Source organism: Macadamia integrifolia, chromosome 10 (genome assembly GCF_013358625.1).
Source record: "Macadamia integrifolia cultivar HAES 741 chromosome 10, SCU_Mint_v3, whole genome shotgun sequence".
NCBI lineage: Eukaryota > Viridiplantae > Streptophyta > Magnoliopsida > Proteales > Proteaceae > Macadamia > Macadamia integrifolia.
In genome coordinates this window covers 26,779,844-26,805,273 of record NC_056566.1, presented here as the reverse complement: position 1 = coordinate 26,805,273, position 25,430 = coordinate 26,779,844, and the positions used below count along the sequence as shown (strand labels likewise).

The 25,430-nt window shown below is 37.3% G+C and overlaps 3 protein-coding genes and 1 non-coding gene across 5 annotated transcripts in view; 2 read left to right on the top strand and 2 right to left on the bottom strand.

Annotated features, from left to right (window-relative positions):
- The first annotated feature begins 6,745 nt into the window (after positions 1 to 6,745).
- LOC122091023 (histone H2A.1-like) lies at positions 6,746 to 7,504 on the top strand. The gene is made up of 2 exons (XM_042660830.1): positions 6,746 to 7,036; positions 7,128 to 7,504. The coding sequence occupies exons 1-2, from the start codon at positions 6,836 to 6,838 to the stop codon at positions 7,356 to 7,358; spliced, it is 432 nt and encodes a 143-aa protein (XP_042516764.1). The 5' UTR covers positions 6,746 to 6,835; the 3' UTR covers positions 7,359 to 7,504.
- Positions 7,505 to 9,090: 1,586 nt separating this feature from the next.
- TRNAG-CCC lies at positions 9,091 to 9,161 on the bottom strand. The gene has a single exon. It is a non-coding gene; the product is annotated as a tRNA-Gly (tRNA).
- A 620-nt stretch (positions 9,162 to 9,781) lies between these two features.
- On the bottom strand, positions 9,782 to 23,500 carry LOC122090919 (ATP-dependent DNA helicase Q-like SIM). Of its 2 annotated transcripts, none has more exons than XM_042660684.1 (16): positions 23,169 to 23,500; positions 22,190 to 22,820; positions 21,869 to 22,088; positions 21,651 to 21,761; positions 19,959 to 20,148; positions 19,349 to 19,682; positions 18,638 to 18,864; positions 18,078 to 18,134; positions 15,317 to 15,397; positions 14,958 to 15,021; positions 14,520 to 14,619; positions 14,337 to 14,420; positions 14,080 to 14,167; positions 11,550 to 11,663; positions 11,253 to 11,345; positions 9,782 to 10,543 (listed from the first exon to the last, which is right to left on the bottom strand). In XM_042660684.1, exons 2-16 carry the CDS (start codon positions 22,782 to 22,784, stop codon positions 10,238 to 10,240), a joined length of 2,664 nt encoding a protein of 887 aa, XP_042516618.1. In that variant the 5' UTR covers positions 22,785 to 22,820; positions 23,169 to 23,500; the 3' UTR covers positions 9,782 to 10,237. The 2 variants fall into 2 exon arrangements, with proteins under 2 accessions (XP_042516618.1, XP_042516619.1); XM_042660685.1 differs by having other exon boundaries at positions 23,189 to 23,500.
- Positions 23,501 to 24,991: 1,491 nt separating this feature from the next.
- Positions 24,992 to 25,430, top strand: part of LOC122092340 (ABC transporter C family member 3-like) — a 23,138-nt gene continuing 22,699 nt past the window's right edge. Inside the window, exon 1 of the mRNA XM_042662655.1 lies at positions 24,992 to 25,151. Coding sequence (XP_042518589.1) covers positions 24,992 to 25,151 — 160 coding nt within the window. The remainder of the gene's footprint in view (positions 25,152 to 25,430) is intronic.

Below are 25,430 nucleotides of genomic sequence, written 5' to 3'. Positions count from 1 at the left end.
GATTCATCATAACTAGCATTGGTTTATTTTAATCATTACAACAATTGTCTAGCATAGTTGGTGACTTGTGGTGTGCAAAAAACTCATTGTCATTAAGAGCTCTCAAGTACGATCTTTTTTGTTGTTATCTACTTCCCTTCCGTACATACCCCCCTCAAAAAAAAAAACCATTAATTAATAGATAGCAATGGTAAATTGAGGTTCTATCAAAAAGAAAAAAATATTATTGCGGTTTGTACCTTTTGTTCATTCTACAATCTTGATATCTCTTGATCATGCATTAAATTCATGCGCTAATGCACCATGGAGGTCCCCCGTTAAATTAGTCATTTCTTGTTAGGGATGACAAGTTCATGAGATTGTAAGTTAATTAGTGAATGAGCCTAGTCTAATAGAGCATTCTCACCATATCAATTAGTGAAGGGCTAGTCATGAGGGTGATTTATGGTAATGGCCAAAAGGGGAGGGGTAGCAGAATTTTAAGGAAGAAAGGCCTTATTTATTTATTTATATATTTAGCTTTTTATGACAAAACATATTGAAAGTCTGCCTTGAAAACAATTGACATATGTGATCCGAAAGAGCGGCCTGCACCCACCCAATTAGAGGGACTGAGAAATTAATTGAGTACAAAAACTTATCTAATAGTATTACCTTATTCTTATAGTTTAGGGGGTGTTTGGTTCAGTAAATCAAATGGTGTATGTATCGGATATGAATGTCAATCTTTTGATAGATATTCTTTTGAATTATGTTTCTTTCTGAAAAATCGTTTGGTTGCCTTGAGGCTAGTACATGTTTTTTGCAGGTTGAGATATTGGCTTCCGTAGAGAACTTCTTTCTGCTTTCTCCTTTTATATTAGGTGGTAAAAAGGTTGCTCAAATCTAAGTTTATTGCTCAAATCTGAGTTTAAGTGTTGAGGTAAACTCAGATTTGGAACACATCCTTTGTAATATAGTCATTCATGGGAAGTAGGGTGCTCACTTATGAGGGTCATCCTAGTAGAACCAAACAACTCCAAAAATTAAGAATTATCATTCTAAAGAATGCCATCCCAAAGATTTACCGAACCAAACACCCCCTTAGGGGGTGATCACGGAGTCATTGAATGAAGTTCTCAGAGCGCACCAAAAGCTCCTCATAAATGGTCACTGATTGCCCGGAGTGACAGGCAGGATCAGATCGGAATCAGTCCCATTTTTCGTCGATTACCCTAAAAATAGATAGCCAATCAGCATTGAATGCCACTAGTCATTGTGGCCAAACATAATGGGAACCCTTAAAAAAAAAAAAAAAAAATAGCACTTGTTGCAAACCTTATACAATACTTCCAACCTTTGTGCCATCTTGGGGTGACAATCGGTCGGGCTGGGCTTGGTTGGGCTTAGTCGATTCTATACTTCTGAATCATGACCTATTTATTTAAGGAATGAATCGGCCTTGTGTTGGGCTTGATCAGATTCTGGAATTTAACTGGGGTTCTCTTAATCGGGCTTTAAAATGAGGTAATATATGAATAAAACCTTAAATGGTCTTCAATTGTCTTAGATTTAAGATACTTAAATATATTTTATTAAATCATCAATAATTTAGAAAAGATATTGCAATTAATTACATTCAATAATTGATTAAAAAAATATCAATATATATGTTATTCTATTAAAAAAATCAAAATATACATATAAACGGTTATGCTAAATATATTGAACTGAGTCGGGGTGGACTTGGGCCCAATAGGTTTAATAATCAATAGATCCTGGGCCGATCTCCAATCGATAGAATCAATGCAAGCTTGTGATTGGCACCCTTAGTGCCAACACATTTCCTAAAACATTATATGAAATTTATCACTTTCCAACAACCCTCGATCACAATCAATGAAAACAAAACTCAACTGTGCACATCAAGAGTCCCAACAAACCAAATCCTTTCAGTCACACTTGCTCCATAGTGACCTAAGGCTCAATGATTGATTTGCTGCGTTAAAGCGTGCATCCCATCTTGCGATTAGCATTTCTCATATTACATGTTATTTTATTGCTTTGAATTTTTTTTTTTTGGGGGGAAATGTCAAAGTGTAAGAACTTGAAAATACAATAATTTTTTTGAGATCAGTGCGGTAAATGGGCTTTCGAGATTCTGTTTTGTTAATAATAGGTTTTTTTTCTCCTTACTATGAGTTTTATCTTCCTCAGTAGTGGCTATGGAAAGAAATAATGTTACCCACTTCCATTCCCTACACCTAGTCATAGCAGAGTGACACATGACTGCCAACTTGTGGCCCTCTCATGTGCCATCTCTCCTTAGGTCCAAGTGGCCTCCCTCGACCTGCTCGATGAATTTTCCAAACAGCTGCTCCCACCATTTCCCTTCCACCCTGCGTGTGGGATCCACTTCTATCCCACCACCGCAATCCTACCATGATTAACTACAGTCTTCCCGTGTTTTTCAATGCCTTTACCCATCTTCCCAAAGCACCTCCCCTTCTTTTTGTCTCTTCCTTTTTTCTTTCCCTTGTTGTTTGTCCATTGGTCATTTTTTTTTGTCTGTTACAAGTATAAAACCCTTAGAGGAAGACACTATTGGTGAGATCCAGAGTATCCCATATCCCAAACCGGTTAACTTTGAAGATATCCCACTTGCAGGTAATCAGTCACAACGGGAACTCACTGTAGTGGGAAAAGTAATAGTCCAAAGAACCCTTCACCCGGATGCCATTAAAGGCTCCCTCCTCAGAGCTTGGAACCCCATCGACGAAATGAAGTTTGAACCTCAATCAAATGGAACTTTTGTTGTAAAGTTGGGTCACCGCGTCGATGTTCAAAGGGCACTCTCGGATGGGCCATGGACGATCCAGGGCCATTGGGTGTCGCTCAAGCAGTGGTCACCAAGTTTGGACTGCCGACCAGATGTCTTCCATTTTATGAAAGTTTGGATTCAAATACATGGTCTACCTATATAATATAGGACCATGAAAGTGGGTATGAAGTTGGCCAAGAGGGCAGGAAAACCTCAAAAAGGCATGATTGTTCAAGGGTCAAGCTCATGGACAAGCTATGTGCACATCCACCTCTAGATTGACACTCACCTCCCCCTTCATACAGGCACAACAATGAAGAGACCAGGCAGAGTTATCTCCAAGGTTGAGTTTAAGTATGAGAAACTTGAAACCTTTTGCTTATTCTGTGGATTGCTTGGACATTCTGAAGGGCAATGTGTTAGTTGTTTCAACTGGAATGAGGAGCACTACATGGACCATGGGTGTATAAAAGATATGAACTATGAAACATGTTTGAAGCGAGAGTTTTCATCCTCATTGAGAGAACCACGGCTTAACAATTCCCTGCAGCAACCCAACTCTGAGTGTTCCTTGCAAGAATATTGGGAATTCATAACCTCGCCTCTCTTGGGAAATACTTGGGACTCCCTACAGAGATTGGGAAGAGTAAAAATGCTACATTCCAAGATATAAAAGATAGAACGATGAACAAGATTGCAGGGTGGAAAGGTAAAATGCTATCCCCAGTAGAGAAGGAAGTTCTATTGAAATTAGTGGCAACTGCAACTCCCTCCTGCTCTATATCTCACTTCAAGCTGCCTAAAGGGTTGTTAGACAATCTAAACAAAGAAGGGTGTAGATTCCTTTGGGGGCAAAGGAACAATGAGAGAAAGATTCATTGGATCGCCTAGCATTGCTTGTGTATACCTAAGCTAGATAGGGGTTTGGGGATTAACGACCTTAACACTCAGAATCTGGCTCTCTTAGGAAAATTGGGATGACAGCTTCTCTCAAACAAATAATCTCTATAGGCAAGATTATTGGGCAACATATATTTTTCCCAATGTAGCTTTCTTTATGCTCAAGTGGGTCACCAGTCTTCTTAGGCTTGGAGGAGTATTTTGATAGGTCGCTCTCTTCTTGAAAAGGGGCTTCTGTGGATTGTGGAGGGTGGTAGTCCACATTTGGAGTGATCCTTGGATCCCAGGCCTTCCAGAGTATAAGGTTACTTCTCGCCAACCTCCCTCTTGCTCTTTGGAGTGGGTCTTTGATCTTATTAGGGGGTGGCAGCTTGGGATGTGGTAAAGTTGAGACAACTATTTTCTCCCTCTGAGGTGGAGGCCATCCTTCAAATTCCTTTGAGTATTGAGGATGGCCAGGATATTAGAGTTGAGGTCCCCACCCAAAAGGCACTTTCTCAGTCAAGTCTGCCTATATGTTGGGCTCCCAACTCTCTCCTTCTTCTTCAGTCTCTTACACAAGAAGTAGAACCACTCCAAAAGTAATTTGAAAGATCCTTTGGGCGTCTGAGGTCCCCCTTAAATTTTGCACTTTATTTGGAAGGCTTTCTTGAATGGTATTGGGACCCTCTCAAACCTTAAGCAAAGGAACATTGTGGTTTCAGAGTCTTGCCCTTGTTGTGGTAATGATAGTGAGACAGTTGAGCATGCCTTACTTCATTGTCCCTTTGCCCAGCAGGCTTGGTTTGCTTTTTATACTTCTTTGCGACCCCTATCACACCCACGGTGGGGTCTTGCAGAGTGGATTGTTAATTGGGGTATGCGTCCTGGCTTAACTAAGAGGGAGCAAAAGGAATGCTTTGTCACCCATGCAGTTATTCTTCAGCAGATCTGGAAGAGAATAAATGCCATGGCCTTTCGGTGTTTCCTGCAGCCCTTCTCCACCTGGTTGAATATGGTTAATCGTTTGGTTACAGAGACCCTTGTAGTTCTCTATGCCCCCTTCTGCATCCCCCCCTGGGCATCGGTAGTCTCTTGTTCCTATCCTTGCATCCTTCTTCATCTACTCGGACGCTTCATTTTCCATAAGGCCTCGGGCAATGGGATTGGGAGTTCTAGTTCTTGATTTTGGTGGGTACCTTTATATGGTGACTACTGACCATGGCTTCCCTTCCTCTCCTTTTGTGTGGAAAGCCTTGGCTCTTCGGCTGGGTCTCAAGGTTGCTGTTGCTGAGGGCCTTCGACGGGTGTCTTTCTCGGACTATCAATGATTGATTTACTGCCTACTTGATGAGTCATCCCCACTTCCAGTTGAAGCTTCAGTTGTTGTGAAGGATATTAGAGGTCTTCTTTAGTCCCTTGAGGCTTTTGCTTATTACTTTATTAATAGGAATGAGAATATTCATGCCCATGCTATTTCTAAATGGGCCTTGCTCCACCCTCATTTGGGTATGTGGAGACACTCCTTTCCGGGTGACCTCTTCAGCATTGTATCTTCCTTTTTGCCCAATGTGGTTAATGAATCCCCTCCTTGAAGGTCTTGCGCACGAAAAAAAAAAAAATCATAGCAGGGCACAAAAAAAACAAGCTACCAATTCCCCAACATGCGCTGAAGATTTTTCCACACTTCATCCTATTAGCCTTCGTGCTCGTGTGTACCTATGCTAGTAGGTAGTGTTTTTTCCCAATTTATTAATAATATTTTGAAAAAAGATTGCTGCCTAGTTGTGTGTACCTTGCATCAGTATGCAAACTAATGAGAAGACACAAGTTGAACGCAACCTTGCTAGATTTTTCTCCCTTATTTTTTTTTTTTAGCGATTCAAAGGAGAATCTATAAAAAAGTGTATCAGATGGTAGTAATCAGCCAATTCTTGGATGCCCCTATTGATCATGGTTTGAGAACTCAGTATTAGGAATGAGATTGGCTAAAGCCGATACCGATTCAAATCACCTTGATCGTATAGAAATTCCAAGGTTTTACGTTTGAATCCTCTTTTTTTTTTTTTTTTTTTTTTTTTTTTTTTTTTTTTTTAATATACCGATCCACCGTTATGGTATCAACCAAGAAATGGATCAATCAAGGCCAATATTAATCCAACCAATTCCGATCGATTTGATCCGATCCCTAAATCATGCTGTTGATTCCGATCTCATGAACCTCGTGGATGAAAGAGATTCTTTATCAATAAATAGGGAAAGGAAAACGAAAAAACTACATGATTACCTTTTACAAAACTTCCCACTTAAAGTTTAAGTTAACAAAAATACCTAAAATCAGGTTCGAGTCTATAAAACTAATTACCCGAAGTTTCAGTTAACAAAAATATCCAAAACTAGGTTTGGATTATAAAACTACATAAAATAGTAATTCTTCATCTTACACATATAATGAGTATTTTTTTATAATTAATGAGTGGATAGTTTTGTAAATCTAAATTCAATATAAAATATTTTTATTAAACTTAAACTTTAAGTGAATAATTTTGTAAAGAAAAACTTAATTTTTGATATTTTTAACTGAAACTTTTATGAATAATTTTGGAAACTTTTATGAATAATTTTGTAAAAGAAAACCTAAAAATGAGGAATTATGTAATTTTTTCAAGAAAAATGATTTGAAACGTGGCTGGTACTTGTGTTATGGACTTATTATGGTCCCAAGTCCCAACTCTAAAATAAGATGGACGGTCACGATTGCCAATGTGTACAGATCTCAGATTCTCAGTTGCGCGCGAAAAACTTTAGAACTACAAACTTCAAAGTTCAAACATGAAAAATCGCGGGGCACGCGGCACCTACTTCTCTCCTATGTCAGTCCTAAGACACGGAGAAGTCGAAAAGGTGAGCGCAAAGCATATCTATTGGCCAAGTTCCGAAACGCACGGATTGCCAACATGGCAGAGTTTTGGATCGTTGGATCAACCATCTTAAAATGTTCGCTGATCAGAGATTACTCGATGCTCTGCAACTATAAATAAAGTGGCAAACCACATCCATCAAAATCTAAATCTAAAATTCGGAAACTATTTTTTTTCTGATTCTCAGTATTCGATCTTGAGAAATTTTTTAGTTTCAGAAGCTTCAGATTTAGAAATGGAGGGAAAATCGACGAAGGGAGCTGGAGGGAGAAGAGGAGGCGAGAGGAAGAAGTCAGTTACGAAATCCATTAAGGCAGGTTTGCAATTTCCGGTTGGTCGTGTTGCTCGTTTCTTGAAGAAAGGTCGATACGCTCAGCGAGTTGGAAGTGGTGCTCCTGTCTATCTCGCTGCGGTTCTTGAGTATCTCGCCGCTGAGGTGAATATAATCAATCTTTTTTCTTGATTTGATGGATTTCTTTTATTCATTTCTGTTTTCTCATTCTAATTTTTGTCCATGGATCGATTAGGTTCTGGAATTAGCTGGAAATGCGGCAAGAGATAACAAGAAATCCAGAATCATACCAAGGCATGTGCAATTGGCTGTGAGGAACGATGATGAGTTGGGGAGATTGTTCGATGGAGTCACCATTGCCAGCGGTGGTGTTCTCCCTAATATCCATGCTGTTTTGTTACCTAAGAAGACGGAGAAGAGTGAGAGCGTTTCTCAACCAAAATCTCCCAAGAAGGCTGCTGCTTGAAGGGATTAAAAAGTTTGTGTTTTTTTGGGTAGAAGATTTAGAAAGTGTCACTAACATCTTTATAGCATAGATTATAGAATGTGTAATCTTCGAGAGATGTCTCTCTTTTGTTAAATGGAATGGAAATCCGGACATATCTTTTGCCAGTTATTGATTTTGAAATGCTTTTATTTTTCAATTCAGTTACTTTTTTGTGGATTTAATGAATTCAAATCAACGATTATGGTATCGATCAAAGGCTTCTGAATTCCAAATAAATAGGGTTATTCTCTTGTCCAGCATTCTTTCTTCCATCAAGAAATTTTCAATTCTGGATTATTTGGACATGAAATTAGATCAAGATGGACGATGGGTCATGATTAAGGTTTCAATCACAAGCTAACCATCATTTATTAATTATATTTTACATCTTTCCTGTATTTACGAAAGAATTTGATGAATATTACAAATCTCTGTGGCTGATTTGTATCTAGTTGTTTCATTACAAAATCTGTATTGTAGATCAGATGTTACCTGAGCTTCCCTGAGATCTCGTCTGCGAAAAAAGGCCATAAATTTCATCTTGGTAAGAACGTATGATCTTCATCTGCATTTGGCGAAGATTATTGACACTCTTGGAAGCTTCATCCATGGCAATTCGAGCTCCTGCTAATGTTGTTACTAATTCTTGATTGCAGAGGTAAAATGAACATATCTTTTCAAGTATAAGGTCGTGTCTCTCTTGGTACCTTATCAGCCTTTCCTCCGCTTGTTCTAGAGCCTCATTAACAATTCTCAGTTTTTCCTGGGTTGCTTGTCGCTGTTGCCATTTTCTCAAACTTGGTATACAAAGGAAGATTGATGCAGAAAACCCAACAAAAGCGCTTATAATGTGAGAATAATCCATGGCATCGCCGTGGCTGTGAGTAGTGCTCTTGGAAATAGAGAAATACTCCAAGATTCTTTGCTTGGACTGGGTAACAATGTCTGCGTTACTTGTTAGCTGAATTTTGTATATCTGTTCCCTCCATGAGAAGCATCAGTTTAATGGTTCAGAGGAAATGGAATTCATCGATCCAAAAATTGAACTCAAACCCAAGACCAAATTCTCAATCTCAGGAATATCAGACCCAACCATGATTGATTTCATTTCAGTAGATTCATGGTATCTCAACCCAAACTCCTGGTATCAATAATTCAGACATCTTATTGGTATCTTCATCGAGACACTCTGCACGCCCCAACAGATGGATCACACTACTTGGCCTGGTGGAAATCCGTATTCTCCATTGATCTTAGAATTAAAGATTAGTTTGCCTGTTTCGACCAACCGAGTAACCTCACTTCATCTAGCTTGATCCCTTCTTCCTGCAGCCTAAAAGACTACAAAACTTGATCTTTTGAAACATACTCACATCGGTTTGGGGAGAATGGTCTAAGGAGAAAGCTGTGGCCCTTAATATGTGTAATGCCATAGTAAATAGATCACATTTTTTATCAATAGCTTAGGATCTTCCTCCCTAGCTGATGTAGGTTTAAAGAGAATGCTTCTCTCATGTCTCATCCAACCTTTGTGGTTCAACAAATCTTGGGCCGTTTCTTTGAATTGACATTCTTCCCATCCTCGTGGTATGTTGTGAATGAAATGGAAATGGAACATTGTGTCTAGGTGTAGTAGATGTGGACTGTTATTTTGATCTTGAATTTGGTAACTCCCAAGTTGTGGATAGGTGGAAAAAAAATATATATGACATGCGCATCCAGGGAATCGAACCCTGGTCAGTACCGTGGGAGGGTACTATGATACCACTACACCAGATGCGCTTGTTGAAGCGCTTGGTGATGGTTGTTAGTTATATAGATTAATAGACTAAATCCATGCACGGCATCAGATTTTAGTTATCAGGATCCGTAACACCAATATTAGACTATTACAGTGTCAGTGAAACAATTATGAACTCTAGATTTTCAATAAAAAGAAAAGAACTTTTAATCCAATATTAGATTAATGTTGACAATATTGTATCAATTGAAAAATATCCTCTCCAACACTAATGTTCCTTCAACGATTCATTCCAAGGGTTGAGAAGGGTTTGGACACGCATCCCCAAGTCATTGGAGAGGAGCAGGATCCATGTATTGATATATATGGTGATATATGATCATGCCGTGAATAGAAAAAGTAAAACTTAATGTGTTTCTTCCTAACAATCAAGTTTTAGTTTAAATGGATCCTACCACAAGACAAAATAAAGTTTTTCAAAATATCAACATTTTATAAGAATTTTGAAAGAAATTTGTGCAACCGAAAATAAAACATTAATACCTTTATCGCACAAAACAAAGGGTAGTTCAATTGCTACGGACCAACATCACACAATTAACATGTCAAGGTCATAAGTTTTTGATAATGGACATAATCTCGTCACTTCCAAATAATTTTAGAAGAAATTTTTATGCCTTGAACTTAAAGAACTTTTAAGAATAAGACAAGGTACAATTAAAAGAAGACGTCAAGTTTTAAATACAAAGGTGTCATTGAGACACTTTAAATAATAATGAATTGATCACCAACCAAAAAATGAAAGGGATGATAAATCTTCTTTTTCTCAATAAATACAAGACAAATAAAGTGAGCAAGTCTTCCAAATGATTGGATGAATGCTCCTTTTATCCATTATGGTTAGATTTTTTCCCCTCCTTTCGGTGTTTCCACTGTTACTGGCATTACAAGAAACCACCCCCCCCCCCAAGGTGATGAAGGGCGGGGGGGGGGGTTTGATCCCAAGACCTGACAACAAGAATGTCCTTACCAGCTGTTCTAGCTGGCACCTTCAATGTTCATGTCAGCTTTGTTATCCTCTCAATCAGTTGGAGAAAATCTCAAATTAGCCTTGATTTTAATGCTTATTTGTGAGCTTTGCTGCTAACCTTCCTCGAACTGTTTTCAGATCAACGTGTTGGCTTGAATTTTTCTTCCACCCCTTTCTTGAACGTCTTTTGTGTGTCTTTTTCTGCAGACGCTTCCGACGGATCTCTGGATCTGCCCAACCTTTCCCCCACTCTGAGAAAGTAGAATAAGATTTTTCTTTCTTTGATAGTAGCATGTCTGCTTCAGGGTATATGCAAAAAGGTTGCTCCATCCCTGACTGAAGAAACTCGAATCCCAAATCTGTTGGCTCAGGGAATTTTATACAAACCCTTGTCTGCACAAAGGAATGCAATTAAAAGCATAGGTCATGAATCATGATAGCTACAAGTACCTATATATATATATATATATATAAGAGGACAGAGAACAATTTGTTCGACCACATCATAAGAAGACTAACAAGATCATCAAACCATAGACAGCAACTGCTTTCATACCCAGGATCCCTTTCTGATTTGGTATTTTTTTTTCCCATCTATCATCACTCCCTTGCTAAATTTTAATGAAGGGCATTCCAATTAGCAAATGTGAACAATAATTCCTAACTCAGACTGATAAGATAAGGGCTGGGCATCCATGTGACAGAACCTTTCTCTAACCAATAATCCCAATATAAATAAAATTGGAGCAATTCATTGGCAAATGATTTTTCATCTATCAACATTCCCCTGCTAAAGTTTAATGAATATTCCAATTCGCACATGAACAGAAATTCCTAACATGACACTACTGTCAGCTCTGGATGTTCTTGCACATTTCCTACACTATATTGAAAATAAAACTGTGTGATGATAGTTGCAAGCATTAACTTGTGTATCTAAATCATAACATGAACACCAATCACATTTAAGGAAAGGAAAGCGAGGGGTTATACAACACTAAATGCTGCTTCCTCAAAGATTTCAAGATATTAACTACAGAGAATGCTAGCAAACAATAATTATGCATCATTAGAAAAAAAAATGATCTTTTTGAGTGCTCACCATGCCATCCCCCTCTTTAATGTATCCATTGTCTTCTAATATGCGAGCAAGTCCTCGCCACCAGAGCTGATTACTTGCAGCAAATTTATGACACTGCCCATTGAGCATTATACAGAAAATTATTCACAAACAAAACAAGAAAATTGGAGGCAAGTCTAAACAAATATGTACATATCTTTTTTATTGATGTGTAATTATAAAACTAAGAAATGTCCCATTTAGCATTTTATCACAATTCTTTAAATTTTCTTTCTTCCAATAGTAACTGACGAATTTTCATACACACACAGAGACTACCTGTTCTCTTATTTTGCTGACCACCATCCTAAAGTTTGGCTTCTTCATGAATCTCCCTCGAATTTCACCATCTACTGCATCATCGTAAGGGCTAGTCCCATAATTGATCTGCCTCTGAACATGAAAAAAAAATTCTAATTAAGGGAAAATAAAAGGAATTTTGATTGGTGATATCCGCAATAAGTACATAAATGGAAGAATATCTATGCAGTCCTCTTGAGTATTTGCAAACGCTTCCATGAGTATGTAACTATGTATAAATGTTTTTCGGACAAAAGCTTCTTGCTACTAGTGCATTTGTGAGTTCATGATAAATTGTTTACCTATGGCATGCAGTATCTAATGTTCCTACCGGCTGCTTTTGCTCTGAAAGTTCAGAAAGACATTAAGACCTTCTATTTTATTTACCAATGTTGGTACAACACTTACATGTACAAATGTATTTGTACAGAAATTCATTCTTCTGGTTAATCATTTATAGGACCACTTATTTCTCTTTTGCATAAATAAAGCAATTTTTCCAAGCAGGAGGGGGGGGGGGGAAGGGACAACAATACAAAGGTTGTGATGCAGATAAATCACCTAAATAACATAACCGTTGGGTTGGGTTATATATGTGTTGGACCTTTAGTTCAATGGGTTTTCTTTGTAATGGGCCACTTTAATGGACCTATAATATGGGTAGAGGATAGAAAAACGAGATTAGTTACTCAAGTGTCTTCATTTATTTATTTTAATTCTTATTAATTGTTTTCTTTAAGCTGGATTAGGATCTATAAGTCCAGACCTATTTGATTCAATTTTCTAGGCAGTTTATGTTACCTAATCAGTTAAGGATTGTTAGGCCTTTCCCTTTTGGTGTCTAATTCTATTTTGAGTCTTCTATATAAGTTTCCAAGGGAGGCTAGTATTGTACACGAATTTTGATTAATGAAAAAAGTTTGTTTTTGCTGCTCCTATTCTCCATTGGTGAAGAAACCTTGTGTGTAATCAAGGAATCTTTTGTGTACGATCAAGGTTGGTTGGTGTTTGATCCATACAACGACCATGCAGTGTGAAGCCCAGGTGTTTTCTTTTATTGTCCTCTTCTCTATCATCCTCTCCATTAACAAGTACTGCTCTGAATTTTCCGCAATTCCTAATCTAATCAGGAATTCATATTCAAGACTTTTTTTTGCATGAACTTGAGTTTAGAGAATCTAGCCACTAGAATACCTTCAGATTATGAGGATCTGTTCTCTACTGTTCTAGAGAGACTCGATCAGAGGTTCAGAATCTCCATCAGATCTGACCTGCAGATCTGGTTTTATTACTAAATTTCCTATACTGCGTTTATCTCTTAAGTTGAGATTCTGCTTTCTGAATGGTGCATTGATTTACTGGTCTTACTAATCTGTTCTTGCTGAGATTTATGGTACATGTTCAGAATCTATTGGTCTTCATATTCCCATTATCTGAATTTCAGTTTGATCTGTGAATTTACTAATAAACCAATGTGTTAACCCTACTATGATTAGCTCTTAATTTCTCATCCAACTCTTGGATCTATTTCAGAATTTCATCAATTGATCTAGACCTTGTTTACTGAACCCAATTGGAGTTTGGTGGTCATCTGACCATCTAATTTGCTTCTACTAATTATTCTTCTGGTCTTTTTTTTTTTTTTTTTTTTGTGTGAAGGGTATGGGAGATGTTACAGTAGTTCTCTGATCAGATGACAACAATAGAGAGTCGAATTCCTACATCTTTTCAACGTAGTAACATACTACCTGAAGCCTGAAGGTGAGGCCAGATATCTAACACAGTCCACAACAAACCACCATAATCAGAGGTTCACAGAAAGAGGTCCAAAAAGGGTTCCTACAGTCCAACCAACTTTTGAAGAACATGTGCGGACTTATTTCAATGCTGAATATGGTATACCCCATCGACGCTTTGATGATTCTCAGAAGATCATGCTCGAACTGTTGAAGTACAGTGGCAAACATGACCCATAAGCATCTTATGATTGGTTGGCAAGTCTTGATGACTATTTTGACTGGTTTGACCTTCCAGAAACAAGAAAGATGAAGTTGGCTCAGTACATGAGTGGTGGACCTATGAGAGGGATCTTGAAAATCATGGCAAAGCTGATGTAAGGAAAGATCAGGGATGTAATTCAACCCCAGCAAGGAGTAAGGACTAGTGATACGCTCCAAACATTAGGCAAACAATAGACTAAGATATGGACAGCAAGTATAACTGAGAAATAAATCACAGATCCCTCCTTTCAGTTTCTTTGGGTACTGAATGCTGAGATTACCAATCTGTTTGGTGACTGTATTATGTAAGCTACCAGCCAAGCCCACTGTCTATGCTGTTTTTATACAAATAATGAAAATTAAAAAGACGTCTGAGTGAAAAAAAACAGCATACTAATTTAGATCAAACCAAAAGAAAATAAAGAAAAAGATTAGTGGCTCCTAACATTAATAGTATGATTAATACAGTTCAAAGGTAATCTGGGATAGAAAACACTAAAAGCACTTACATACTGAGTGGCAAGAATTTGCATAAAAGTAACTGCCTCCACCTTTAAATTCTCCATTTGGGGAGGTCCACCAACACAGATATCACATCTGTACATTGGGAGATCATAAAATATAGGAAGATAGTTTAGCCGTTAATAGTTCTCGGGTTGGTGGTTAAGAATTACAACCTTCCTCCATTAAGGAAGCATAACATTGAACAAACAAACTCACATCAAATTCTAGAACAAGGAACTGAAATGAGAGAAGTATAACGTACAAAAAACACTTTCCGTTGGTAAAATCCTCTCCGAAGTATTTCACAAGTGTCTTCGCTCGACAACATGCAGTATTCATTCCATATCTACAAATGATGAAAGTAACCGTGAGATAAAATGTATTATAATGCAAAATTGCTTGCAAAATAGATAAATAAACTGAAAAAGATAAAATCAATGTGCACCTGAAGCAATCGGATAACATTTTATATGCCAGTTTTGTCTGTTCATCAGTCCGTTGACTTGGTAAAAGTGATGGAATTCTTGATAGGTTTGCATATAGAACTGCTCATGAAAATACAAAAAATTTAAAATGCAGAAAAGGTGAGGGTTGGGGTAGGCTATGCAGATAACAGAATTTTGAGACATAAAAACTATATATAATCCTAATTGAGGATTTTTTTTTTGTTGGGGGGGGTGGGGGGGTGGAGAATGCCGGAAGGAGAGTTGAACTCATGACCTCTAATTTTGAGGTGTTGGTCTTTGCCAACTGAGCGGTTCCTTGGGGTTAGTTATTGAGGAATGTTTTAATAGCTGAAAACATAATTTCTCAATATATTTTAAGAAAAGGTATTTGACTCCTCCATATTAGGAAAGGAATAGTCCAAAAAATAAGAACTCACCACAGTCTGCTAATTTACCATCCCTGCCAGCTCGACCTGCTTCTTGGTAATAGGCTTCCAAACTCTGTTGAAGTAATAGAATCAGAAGGTGATGCAAGATCTTACAATGGCAACTGGAACAGACACAACATTCCATAGATTTTGTGTGGCAGAATGAAAGCAAAACCCCTCTACCCTGCCCCCACCCAAAAATTAATAAATAATGATGATGCAGGAGTAAACAGCCATAAAAAGTATCAAAAATAAAAGAAAAGAGTAGGAAGCATACTTTGCCGTGTAATAAGAAAAACAATAGCAAGATGGATTGGTTGAAGTTTGTAAAAGAAAAAATACAGAGACATCAAATCCAAGAGATAAACCTGCGGCCAACCATAATGGATTATTCTTCGGACATTTGACTTGTCGATACCCATTCCAAAAGCAATTGTTGCAACAACCACCTGAAGGTTCAACAAAACAGAATGGTCCTTTAGTTCTAAATTTTAGAATAATAATTCCAACCCACGAGACAGACAGACAGACTCTCTATGGATCACTTCAGGAAATTGTTATTAGTTTTAAAAAGTATGAATATGGGGCCCAACCTCCAATTCCAAAATCTCACCAACTTAAGATAACAACAATTGGTAAAACCAGGCTACTTCAATTTCTGCCAGAATGGTTGACTGAATTAGTTAATAACACTGCTCTCATGGTCATGTCTGCTATGGAAGAAAAATGTGAAAGTACTAGGATTACATAGCCCAAGATTGTCATGTTGGAGAAGACCCCCCACCAACGAGAATGGTGCCACAGATCATCTTCTCACAGCTAATTACATGCTTATAGGCATTCAAGTAGAGCTCATTTTAAGATGTAAGAGCTCCTTTTGGGTCATGTCATCGGCCATGTTTCAGATTTTGGAATCATTTTGGTCAAATCCCACGTATAAAATGCATGGATTCGATCAAAATTTTGCAGTTTATAAGAAATTTTGACAATGTTTCAAGTTTTGGTATCATTTAGCTAGTTTCAACTCCAAAGAAGGAAACTTCCTAGGAAACCTCAATTTTGTAAATTTTGGCCAAATCACTCCCATATCTTTGTAATGAACCATTTATTACATTTGATAACTATAAAATGGATTCTAATTTTATGTTCATTAATTTGTAAATCATATTTTAACTGTTTTAATAGAATTATGTGTGTTCTAGTACTAAATTTTGTGTATACAACAACGTACAACGTAGGGTTTCCTAGGGTCCAAAGCCAAACTGTCATTTTGGGTGTGTTTCTTTACAATCTAAGGATTCCACTGTGTTCACAGGACCCAAAGTAGGGTATCCTACAAGTTTCATGACCTAGTTTGGCCATTTGGCCCCCGAAACCAAACACTGAAATTCCTAGAGAAAGCTATCAAGTTTTGGCCGAAATTGCATTTCTAGCGAAACAAAACCAAAACCTCAAACCTTGTATGGTTGGGTGCCTCATGGGCTCCATTGGACCGTGTTAAGTAATCTAGAATTAGAAAAATTACAAATAGTTAAGATTTTAGAAGTTTTACTTGATATCAGATCTTAATTTATTCAGTTTACATATCTTGCTAGAATTATTGTTAACTAACAAGGGTTGTAGTGTTCATAAGTTTTCGAATGTCCAAGTCAGCCAATTTTAACAGTTAACAACATTGTAATTATGAAGTTGCAAGGGTGATCCAGTTGGATGTTATATTTGTTGAATAAAATCCAAAGCATTCTAAAAGCACAAGTTTTCTTTCTTTCAACTAATGAGATATTATTTTAGTAACTAAATTCCAAACTTAAATTCAGTTCTCGACTATACAGTCACAGTACGAAATAATATAAAACCAAACTCATTCTAAAAAATAAAAAAAAAATGTCGACCTTCCACTGAAATTGTTTGTTTTTGACAAGGATCGATAGCATTATTGGAATCCAATTTGATAAAAAGTTTTTTTTCTATTTTGTTTGATATTTAGAATCGATTGGTTGTACCTATACCTATAATAATAGGAATAACTCGCTATTCACTTTAGCCAATGATCCGCTAAGAGGAATAATTGGAGCTATGGTATCAAACTTATTAATAGCCAATATTTATTAGAAATGAATTTTCTAGCATTTAACTCCTTAACCACCGAAGAATTTAGTCATACACTTGAAGAGAAAGGGAATAATCGGATAATTGGTATATATGGATCCTCCTGGCTGAGACTAGAAAGAAAAATAGGATTGCCAGAAATTTACAAGGTAATATTTCCATTATTCACATAAGAGAGTCCCCCTTGAAGCCAAAAAAGATTTGGCTTGATATCTAACATAATGTATGAAAGGGTCCTTGACCAAGCATAGGGTACTCTTGCAGGTGAAGACCGTCTATGTCTATTTGGGAGAGTAATATATAATAGCTAACCCCAAGCTTCAACTTTTACAAAATCATAATATTACAGAGCAAGTCCTCAATCCCTCATTACCCTAAAAAACTTGAAAATCCTATGCCCCTGATCCTTATCGCCATATGCCCTACAAGCTCCTAAATCAAAGAATAACCATCATCATTTTTCTTTAATATTTCACAATTACCTTAGAAATCCCATTATCCCTTGTCCGGTCACTTAACTCTAGCCCAAATTCCCCATTAACTCTGCCCAAAGCCATTAAACTGATGGAAAACACTACCATCAGACATCCCAAGATGCAAATTATGTTCTTTTTCCTTCTAAAAATTTCATCAAGTCTTAAATGAGCGAAAGAAAGGTTTTCATATACTTTTAATGAATATGGAAAGGTATATGTTGAAAATATTAAATAGATCAAATGTTTTCTCCATTTTATTTTCTGACAAAAGTTTCAAGAAAGTTACGTTTCGATAGGAGTTCTAACTTCATATCAAATAAAACTCATTACAACTGATTATGTAATTTATATAGATGTTCAAAATTAAAGGTAGTCATGGAGAAAAGGTAATCAATGGGTTTTATACCAATATGATTGGCTACTTCAAAGAAGCACTTCAAATTTCAATATAAATGAAGTAGAATCATCAAGCTAATTTTCAGAGCTCATTGACAATGGAAGACCAAGCAAAAGAAAAATCCATTTCAAGTATCCAATTCCATACCTGTAAAACATTTTGATGGAACTCCTCATGGACCCGCCTTAAATGTGCTCTTGGCAACTGAAAGGAAAAAGTGTATGTGTCAATAAAGAGAAAATCATATTTTTCTTCTCATTTTACAACTTAAAAATGGAGCTTGCTAGAAACAAAGAAAATATCTTGTGGGGGCATGTTGCACAGATAATTATATATAAGAAAATTGCTTGATATATGATCCGGTATCTTGCAGAATCAGATAAGAATGTGGATGCTTGGGAATCATTTTCCACTTGCTTGCATAAGCCTTGCCCAACTTCTATATTTTTGGTGTTTCTACGTTGTAAAGGGTCCTGTGACAAATCATTGGCCTATTGTTGAAATATTGACCCTATGACAAACTATTTAATCATATCCTTTCCAGAAACTGTTTTACAACCTAAAAATGTGTTGGCTTGGTTTAGGACTTCTCGTAATAAGAGGCTGACACAGTGGGAAATGAGAGAAACAGTGAATTCTAAACAGTAAGAAACTAAAATATAAAGTCAGTAGTAGAATAGAAGGACATGGTTAAGATAAAAACTTACCTTGGCATTATAGGCAGCAGCTTTTACACCAAAACTACAAAGAAATTTTGCCAATTGTAGTGTCTCTTTTCTAGTTGGCACATAAATAATAGTTGATCCTTGTTCTAAAGGTGCCTTCTGAAGTTGCAGGCATTCTTCTGGTATGGTTGGTGGTTCAAGTGTCTCAAATGATCCAAACACATCCCTGTCCTTGCCAGGAGATTTCCCAGAGAATTCACCACAGGCAACTGCAGAAATGGGATCACTAAATTCATTCCTTGAATAGCTATAAAAAATTTACAAACTAGAGAACTCCAGGTTTTTTTTCTTTTTCTTTGAAAGGCTCTTGACAAAAAGGGGAGAGCTGGAAAAGTTTCCTAATGAAAATAGTGAAGTTCCCACATTTGACAAAACAGTAGGATTTAAACCTTCAGATTTGGAGATTGATAGGATACAATGAAGCTCTACCTTCAGGACTCCTACACAAAAGCCACTGGTTTGGAAATTTTTAACTCAGTGCAAAAAGTCAGTCCTAGTCATAAAATTCCACTGCATACTCCACCCCCACAGTGATAAGTTCTAATCCAATGGTTTTGGCCTCACAAGGAAAAATTCTGGCTACCACAGTAGGAAATCAGCACTACTCCAAATGAAATGTGAAAATTGACTTGGGCCTTATCTGTAAGAGTTACTAGTAGACAAGAAATCCTGGAAACAAAACAAGAATGGTACCATCTAAATCATTCACGCTCTGAAATGTGTCTAGGCCATCTTCAAGATATTCAACTGACAGTTGGTCATCCATTGAGGCAGCTGAAACATTTGCATTCACTGAACTTACTCCATCACCATTTCCATCTAAATAATCATCATTAAGATCCTCGGAATCATTCAAACCCATTTCATCAGCATCAGAACCACTGGAATTATCAGAATTATTCTCTGAACCACATGAGGCAGCATTATTTTCCTTTTCAACAATTATTCTCTTCCTGGTGTAAGTGTCTATCAATTCACGGAAGTCTTTCTCATAAGAGGACTCGGACGATGTTCTACTATGGTTCACCTGCAAATAGTAGAAAAGGGAATGAGAAGATTGATACAGCATTGGTATCAAAGTTATAGTTCATAGAAAGGAAAGTGTAATATAGGATCCATCATCCATGGACATGGGAGAAAATATAGTGAAGGTAGAAAAGATGTTATAAGAAACTAAACATGAGAAATTACTAAGCATTGCCCTCGAGGTATAGCATAACATGTAGCTAAACGCGTATAGCAAAAAATTGTAATTTCTAGTAGGTCCCAGAAATAGAACTTAGACACAAGATCTAAAACTCACTGAAAACCGAAGATTCGGTCTAAAGAATGAAGTAAGCACAATCTTTGCTTCCTCTGACATGCAGAGTGACTTGACAATGTCTTCTCGAACCCGGATTGTAGCAGTAGCAGTCAATGCCATCAGTGGGATATCAAACTTCAAGAATTTCAGTTTGCTGGCTGTAAAGTTTTCTCTTAATACAGATAATCGCCTAAAACAAGTGGGATATGGGGAGAGGAAAGAAAGTACTTGTCAGGGGGAACAAACTGCCAACTTAAAACGTAAGACAGTTGGAGAAAAGATAAAGAAGCTAATGCCAATCAATCAAAAAACAGTTTCTCTACATTTTAGAGGTTGGAATCACCATACAGTATGGACATTCTCTTGCATTCATGTTTCAAGTCAGAAGGGAAATACCAAGATAACAGTGCTCAGATCCTAGGGAAATAGTTTTTTCAATGCTGGACCTACTTCAATGGGTCCCATGTATGGTGTACCCATGGTTTTAAGTATCGGTGCGTATTGTGCCGTATCGGTAGGCATCGGCACGATACATACCGATACGCTACATGGAATTTTGAGCCCTCTTTTGCGTATCGACGTATCGGTATTATCGTATAGTGCCGTACCGATACGTACGATACTCTGCGATACGAACTTTTGAAAATATGAAAATTCCCGTGAGTATCGGTACCGTATCAGTATGTATCGACTGTATCGTACCGATACGGTACGATATGGCTACTTAAGTGTGAATGTGCCTTTTGTTGTTTGAAACAAACACTTCAAACTCTCACCAACAGTTTTCTATATTTCTCTTCTTTCTTCCCCTTTGATTCACACACCTTTTTGGAAACTCAAATGGTAGATTGAAAGAAACATTGTGAAAGTGAATGGTTCAAAGAAGGAGAAAAACATAGTCCAAGAAGAACCTTGAACTTGAAAGTTGAAAAATTTGAATAGTAAGTTCTTGAATCTTTACTCACTTTTTTCAACTTTAACCTTAGATTTTCAAGTTTTTTTACAAATCTAAGGTTCATCATACTCAGAATCACATTTTGTGCATAAATACTCAGAATCACATTTTGTGCATCATTATTACATGGAATCATTGGATTTATAAAAATTAACACACTTTTTTAAGAGAAAATGAGGGTTTCAATTTTTTTCAAATTTCTTAGATCTACTCATGCTCAATGGTTAAAAATGTTTAGTTTTTTTATACGTTATGTAAAAACAAGTGTTCTACAACTTCCATGGAAAATTTTGATTTTTCTCAAAAAAATATATTTGCTAATGCCAATCAATCAAAAAACATTTTCAACTCAATATATTTGTCTATCAATACGATACCCTCTACTTAAGTATTTATGCATTCTACATGTTATATATAGCTTTTTTTAACTTTTTTTTATGCAAATGTGTATAAAAATGTGTTCCCTATCCATTTATGTGCGTATCTTTAGCGTATCGTAGCGTATCTCCGATACGATACGATACCCTCCGACACGTATCTTAATTTTGACCGACCGATACGGCGACCGATACCGATACTTTAATCCTTGGGTGTACTTGCATGCACTTAATGGTAGTTTGTGTCTATCAATATTGTATAGATTACAATATGGCTAGAAATAATGCAGTCATGCTGCACCCGCTATTTAGTGGCATTATTAGTACTGGAATAAGGTGGTCAGAGGCATGGAGGTATACCTGTAGTCAGGTCGAAAATCATGGCCCCACTTAGAGACACAATGTACTTCATCAATGGCAAATAATGCAATTCCATGGTTTTCTGCCAGTCTCTGAAGTGGTCCTATAAGTCTGCTCAAAACAAGATAAATAGCACTTATTTTTTTCAGAGGACTTGGATAGACCCAACCCCAAAACAAGAGAAGAGAGAAAAGAAAATATGATGCGTTAAATCTCACCTTAATACTGTCTCTGGGCAAACATAAATTATCCCATACATGCCATTCATTGCTTTCTGTTCCACACTACCATCACTTTGTCCGGAACCAAGGAAGCAAGCAGAGACCCCATGTTTTGCTAGCTTTAAGCATTGATCATGCATCAAGCTTATCAAGGGTGAAATCACAACCACGACCTTCCCGGACAAGATTGCTGGAATCTGAAAACAAAGAGATTTTCCTGAAGAAAATTTATTTACCAAATCAGCTACAGCCTGCCAGTGTACTTAATACAAAAACCATGCGTTGAGAACTGGATGCATGCAAGCAAAACAAGAATACCTGATCCTGTTGCAGCAAGAACAAGACAATCTTGGTGGGCTAACCAAGCCTCCAGGGCTTCCTTTTGGAAAATCTTCAAGCATGAAAAACCAAAATGCTTAATTAAGGCATTATTAACTCTCTGCTCCCAATCTGATCCACACACGTGGTCTTCTGGCCTATAAACTGGTGTCATGGGCAATTTTGATGCAGGACCCAGATCATGATCTGTGTAAGGAAGAGGCGCTTTCTGCTCCTCCACATGCTTGAACATCTCAGAGACAGAAATCGACAGACTGGATGCACCATGAGTCTTCCTCCTTTTGTGTCTACCTGATGATTGAAGATGTTCCATGATACTAGGTTGTCTTGTCCGACACCTAGCATGTGAGGTAGACATAACACTTTTACCTGAAGTGTGTCCATTACTGGTAGAATTTTCAGAAACCTTTGATTGGTTCCCACTATTTCCATTAGAACCATTTAAGATAAACTCAATGGCATTATTGAGTGATGGACCCACAGCTCCTATGGCTTCCATTATTAAAGAATATTCAAATCCCATTTCAATCAGCTCCGCAATGACATGGTCAGCAGAGACATCATTCCCATCCATTGAATAAAATTGGGAGCAAAAAGTTTGTGCAGAGTTCTGAAGGTCATTCAAGAATGAAAAAGATATATTAGAGGTAATTTTTTGTTGGGAAAGAACAAAATATTTTCAATGCAATATAATACTTTTAGCGCAGTACGTTACTATCCCTAATTTAGACTTCATAAATCGTCTAGCAGTTGATGTGCTCTACTAGGATTTACAAAGATTACTGATTTGCGTGCTCAACCTACTTTTCCATGATTTTTTAAATGTTTTTAAATATTTTCAATGCAATATAATGGAAATAAATTGAGTAAGCAATAGAATTATAAAGATACACATTATAAGAAAGCATCAGAAAAGATTTAAAGGGAATCTTCTAATGTATAGAAACGAAAAACTTACAGAAACTTGTCAATCCAAACCAAGAATTTCAAGGTAATCTCTGCGAAATAATTCTTCAAAGCCTCAGGGGATGAAAAGAACCTTTAACTTGTGATAGAAAAATCGCAAAAATTTGAATAGGTTAAAATAGAAAGACGCATTCACCGGATTGAAGCGATTCTACTCTACGTAAAACAGATCAAACAACATGTCGTAGATGCCCACTCCAATTTGATTAATTGAATGAAACTGTTAAAAGGGGAATGAGATGAGCAGCAGAAGCCAAAGTCGCAATTCGAGATCGAGAGAGGAAGCTAAGGAGGAGGGGGAAACCCGAATCATCTGAGGCTTTTGGCAACCGCGCGAAACTTTAAAACCAAGGGGTTCACGGTTCACCCAGGCGATTAGGCGCAATGATTTTAAACTCGGGAATCGGGGTCGAATTGGTCTCTGCCGAATCCGATCTGGCCCGAATCAGTTCCAACCGCCCAAGAATCGGCTTTGCATATCTGCAACCTATCGATCCGATCCCCCACCCAAAAAAAAAAAAAAAAAACTAGAGTCGGCCAGAGAATCGATAATAATGGCCGATTCAATCAAATCCAATTTCGGGTCTCTCGACATTGCTCTTGGTACATTCTTATGATCCAATTGCTGTTGATGCTTCAAATCTTGATAGCCAGGCTTTTAAAACTTCAAAAATTGTTTGGAGTTTGCTCTTTAGAATTTGCAATGTTGTTCTCATGGCCTATTGGCACAAGAGGCCATTGTGGGTCTCTAACCTATTGCTCTTGATATTCTTCATTGTCTTCAGATTTTCAGCCTCCAAACCAAAAGTGGTAAAGTCCAGAACTCAATTTGGTTTGTTTGTTGATCTTAGTTTTGGTCAGTAACATCTACTTGTGACAGTACAAATTCTCTAAATTTGAAACTTTGCTTCTTTGGTCTAGTTATTCTATGAGTCATTTGATGAACCTTTCGAGGGACGATGGCTTGTGTCTAAGAAGAGACACTATGATGGTATATGTATCCAATTCAATCATCTGCTTCAGTTTCTTCTATCTGATTTTCTTTTCTCACCATTGGATGGCCTTTCAAGGGAATGGAAGCATGAGAAGAGTGAAGGGCATGACGATTACGGCCTTGTCACCAGCTAGAAGGCAAAGATATATGCCATAGCAAGACAGTTAGCCAAGCCTGTAAAGATAAAAGAAGCATCAGTTGTAGTGCTTCAATTCGAAACACATCAGAGAGGGTTGGAGTGTGGAGGTTCCTACATAAAGTTTCTTGGTCCTCAGAAACCTAGATGGACTCCAAATGAATTTGATAGTGAATCTCCTTATTCAATCATGTTTGGTCCTGATAAGTGTGGTGACAAGAGCATAGTACATTTCATATTGAAGCACAAAAACTCTGCTACTGGTAAGTTCATTGAGCACCATCTGAGGGAAACCTCAACTCCTACTCCAGACAACCTTACTCATATGTACACAGCAGTTCTCAAACCTCAACACCTACTTCAGACAATTCTCTAATGCTAGTGACTATTGTTGGTGTGCAATGTCTTGTATTTCGTTAGAGTTTAATCTAGGGGAGTACTGGTGCAGCATCTCGGCAGGCAGGACGGTGGAACCTGAAATCTATGTGCATTATTTGTTCTTGTTTTTTCATTATCTTCTGCATCGTTTTAGGGTTGCGTTTCTATAAATTGGTATTAGAGCTCCAGGTTTTCGTTTTCTAAGGTTTACTATCACGATGACAGGGAAGGGATCGAATGTCAAGTATGATATCGAGCGGTTCAGTGGGATTGTGGGAAGAACAATTTCACTCTCTAGCATCAAAGGATGAAGGAGCTTCTGATACAACAGAGTTTGACGAAAACATTGTTGAAAAAGTCAAAGAAACCTGTAAAAATTACTGATGAAGATTGGGAGGAGATGGAGAAAAAGGCAATAAATGCTATTCGATTGAATATTTTTGAAGATGCCCTACAATATGTTATGGGTATTAAATCTGCACTACAGTTATGGGCAAAATTTGAAAGCATCTACATGACGAATTCCTTAACGAACAAGTTGTTCGTGAAAAAACAATTGTATTATCTACAAATAGAGGAAGGCACGGATCTATTAGAGCATCTTAACATGTTCAATCAGATCGTAAGTAAACTTGCAAACCTGGAGGTTAAGATCGAGGATGAAGACAAGGCGTTACTGTTGCTGTCATCGCTCCTAAAATCATATAATCACCTGGTAATGAATCTTTTGTATGGGAAGGAAACCC

Coding starts and splice junctions, on each gene's coding strand:
- LOC122090919 (XM_042660684.1), bottom strand. CDS start 22,784: ATGGATGGGAATGATGTCTCTGCTGACCATGTCATTGCGGAGCTGATT. Junction 21,762..21,868: donor TGCCCAGAGACAGTATTAAG/GTGAGATTTAAC, acceptor TGTTTTGAGCAG/ACTTATAGGACCACTTCAGA. Junction 15,022..15,316: donor TCCATTATGGTTGGCCGCAG/GTTTATCTCTTG, acceptor TTACTTCAACAG/AGTTTGGAAGCCTATTACCA.
- LOC122091023 (XM_042660830.1), top strand. CDS start 6,836: ATGGAGGGAAAATCGACGAAGGGAGCTGGAGGGAGAAGAGGAGGCGAG. Junction 7,037..7,127: donor TTGAGTATCTCGCCGCTGAG/GTGAATATAATC, acceptor TGGATCGATTAG/GTTCTGGAATTAGCTGGAAA.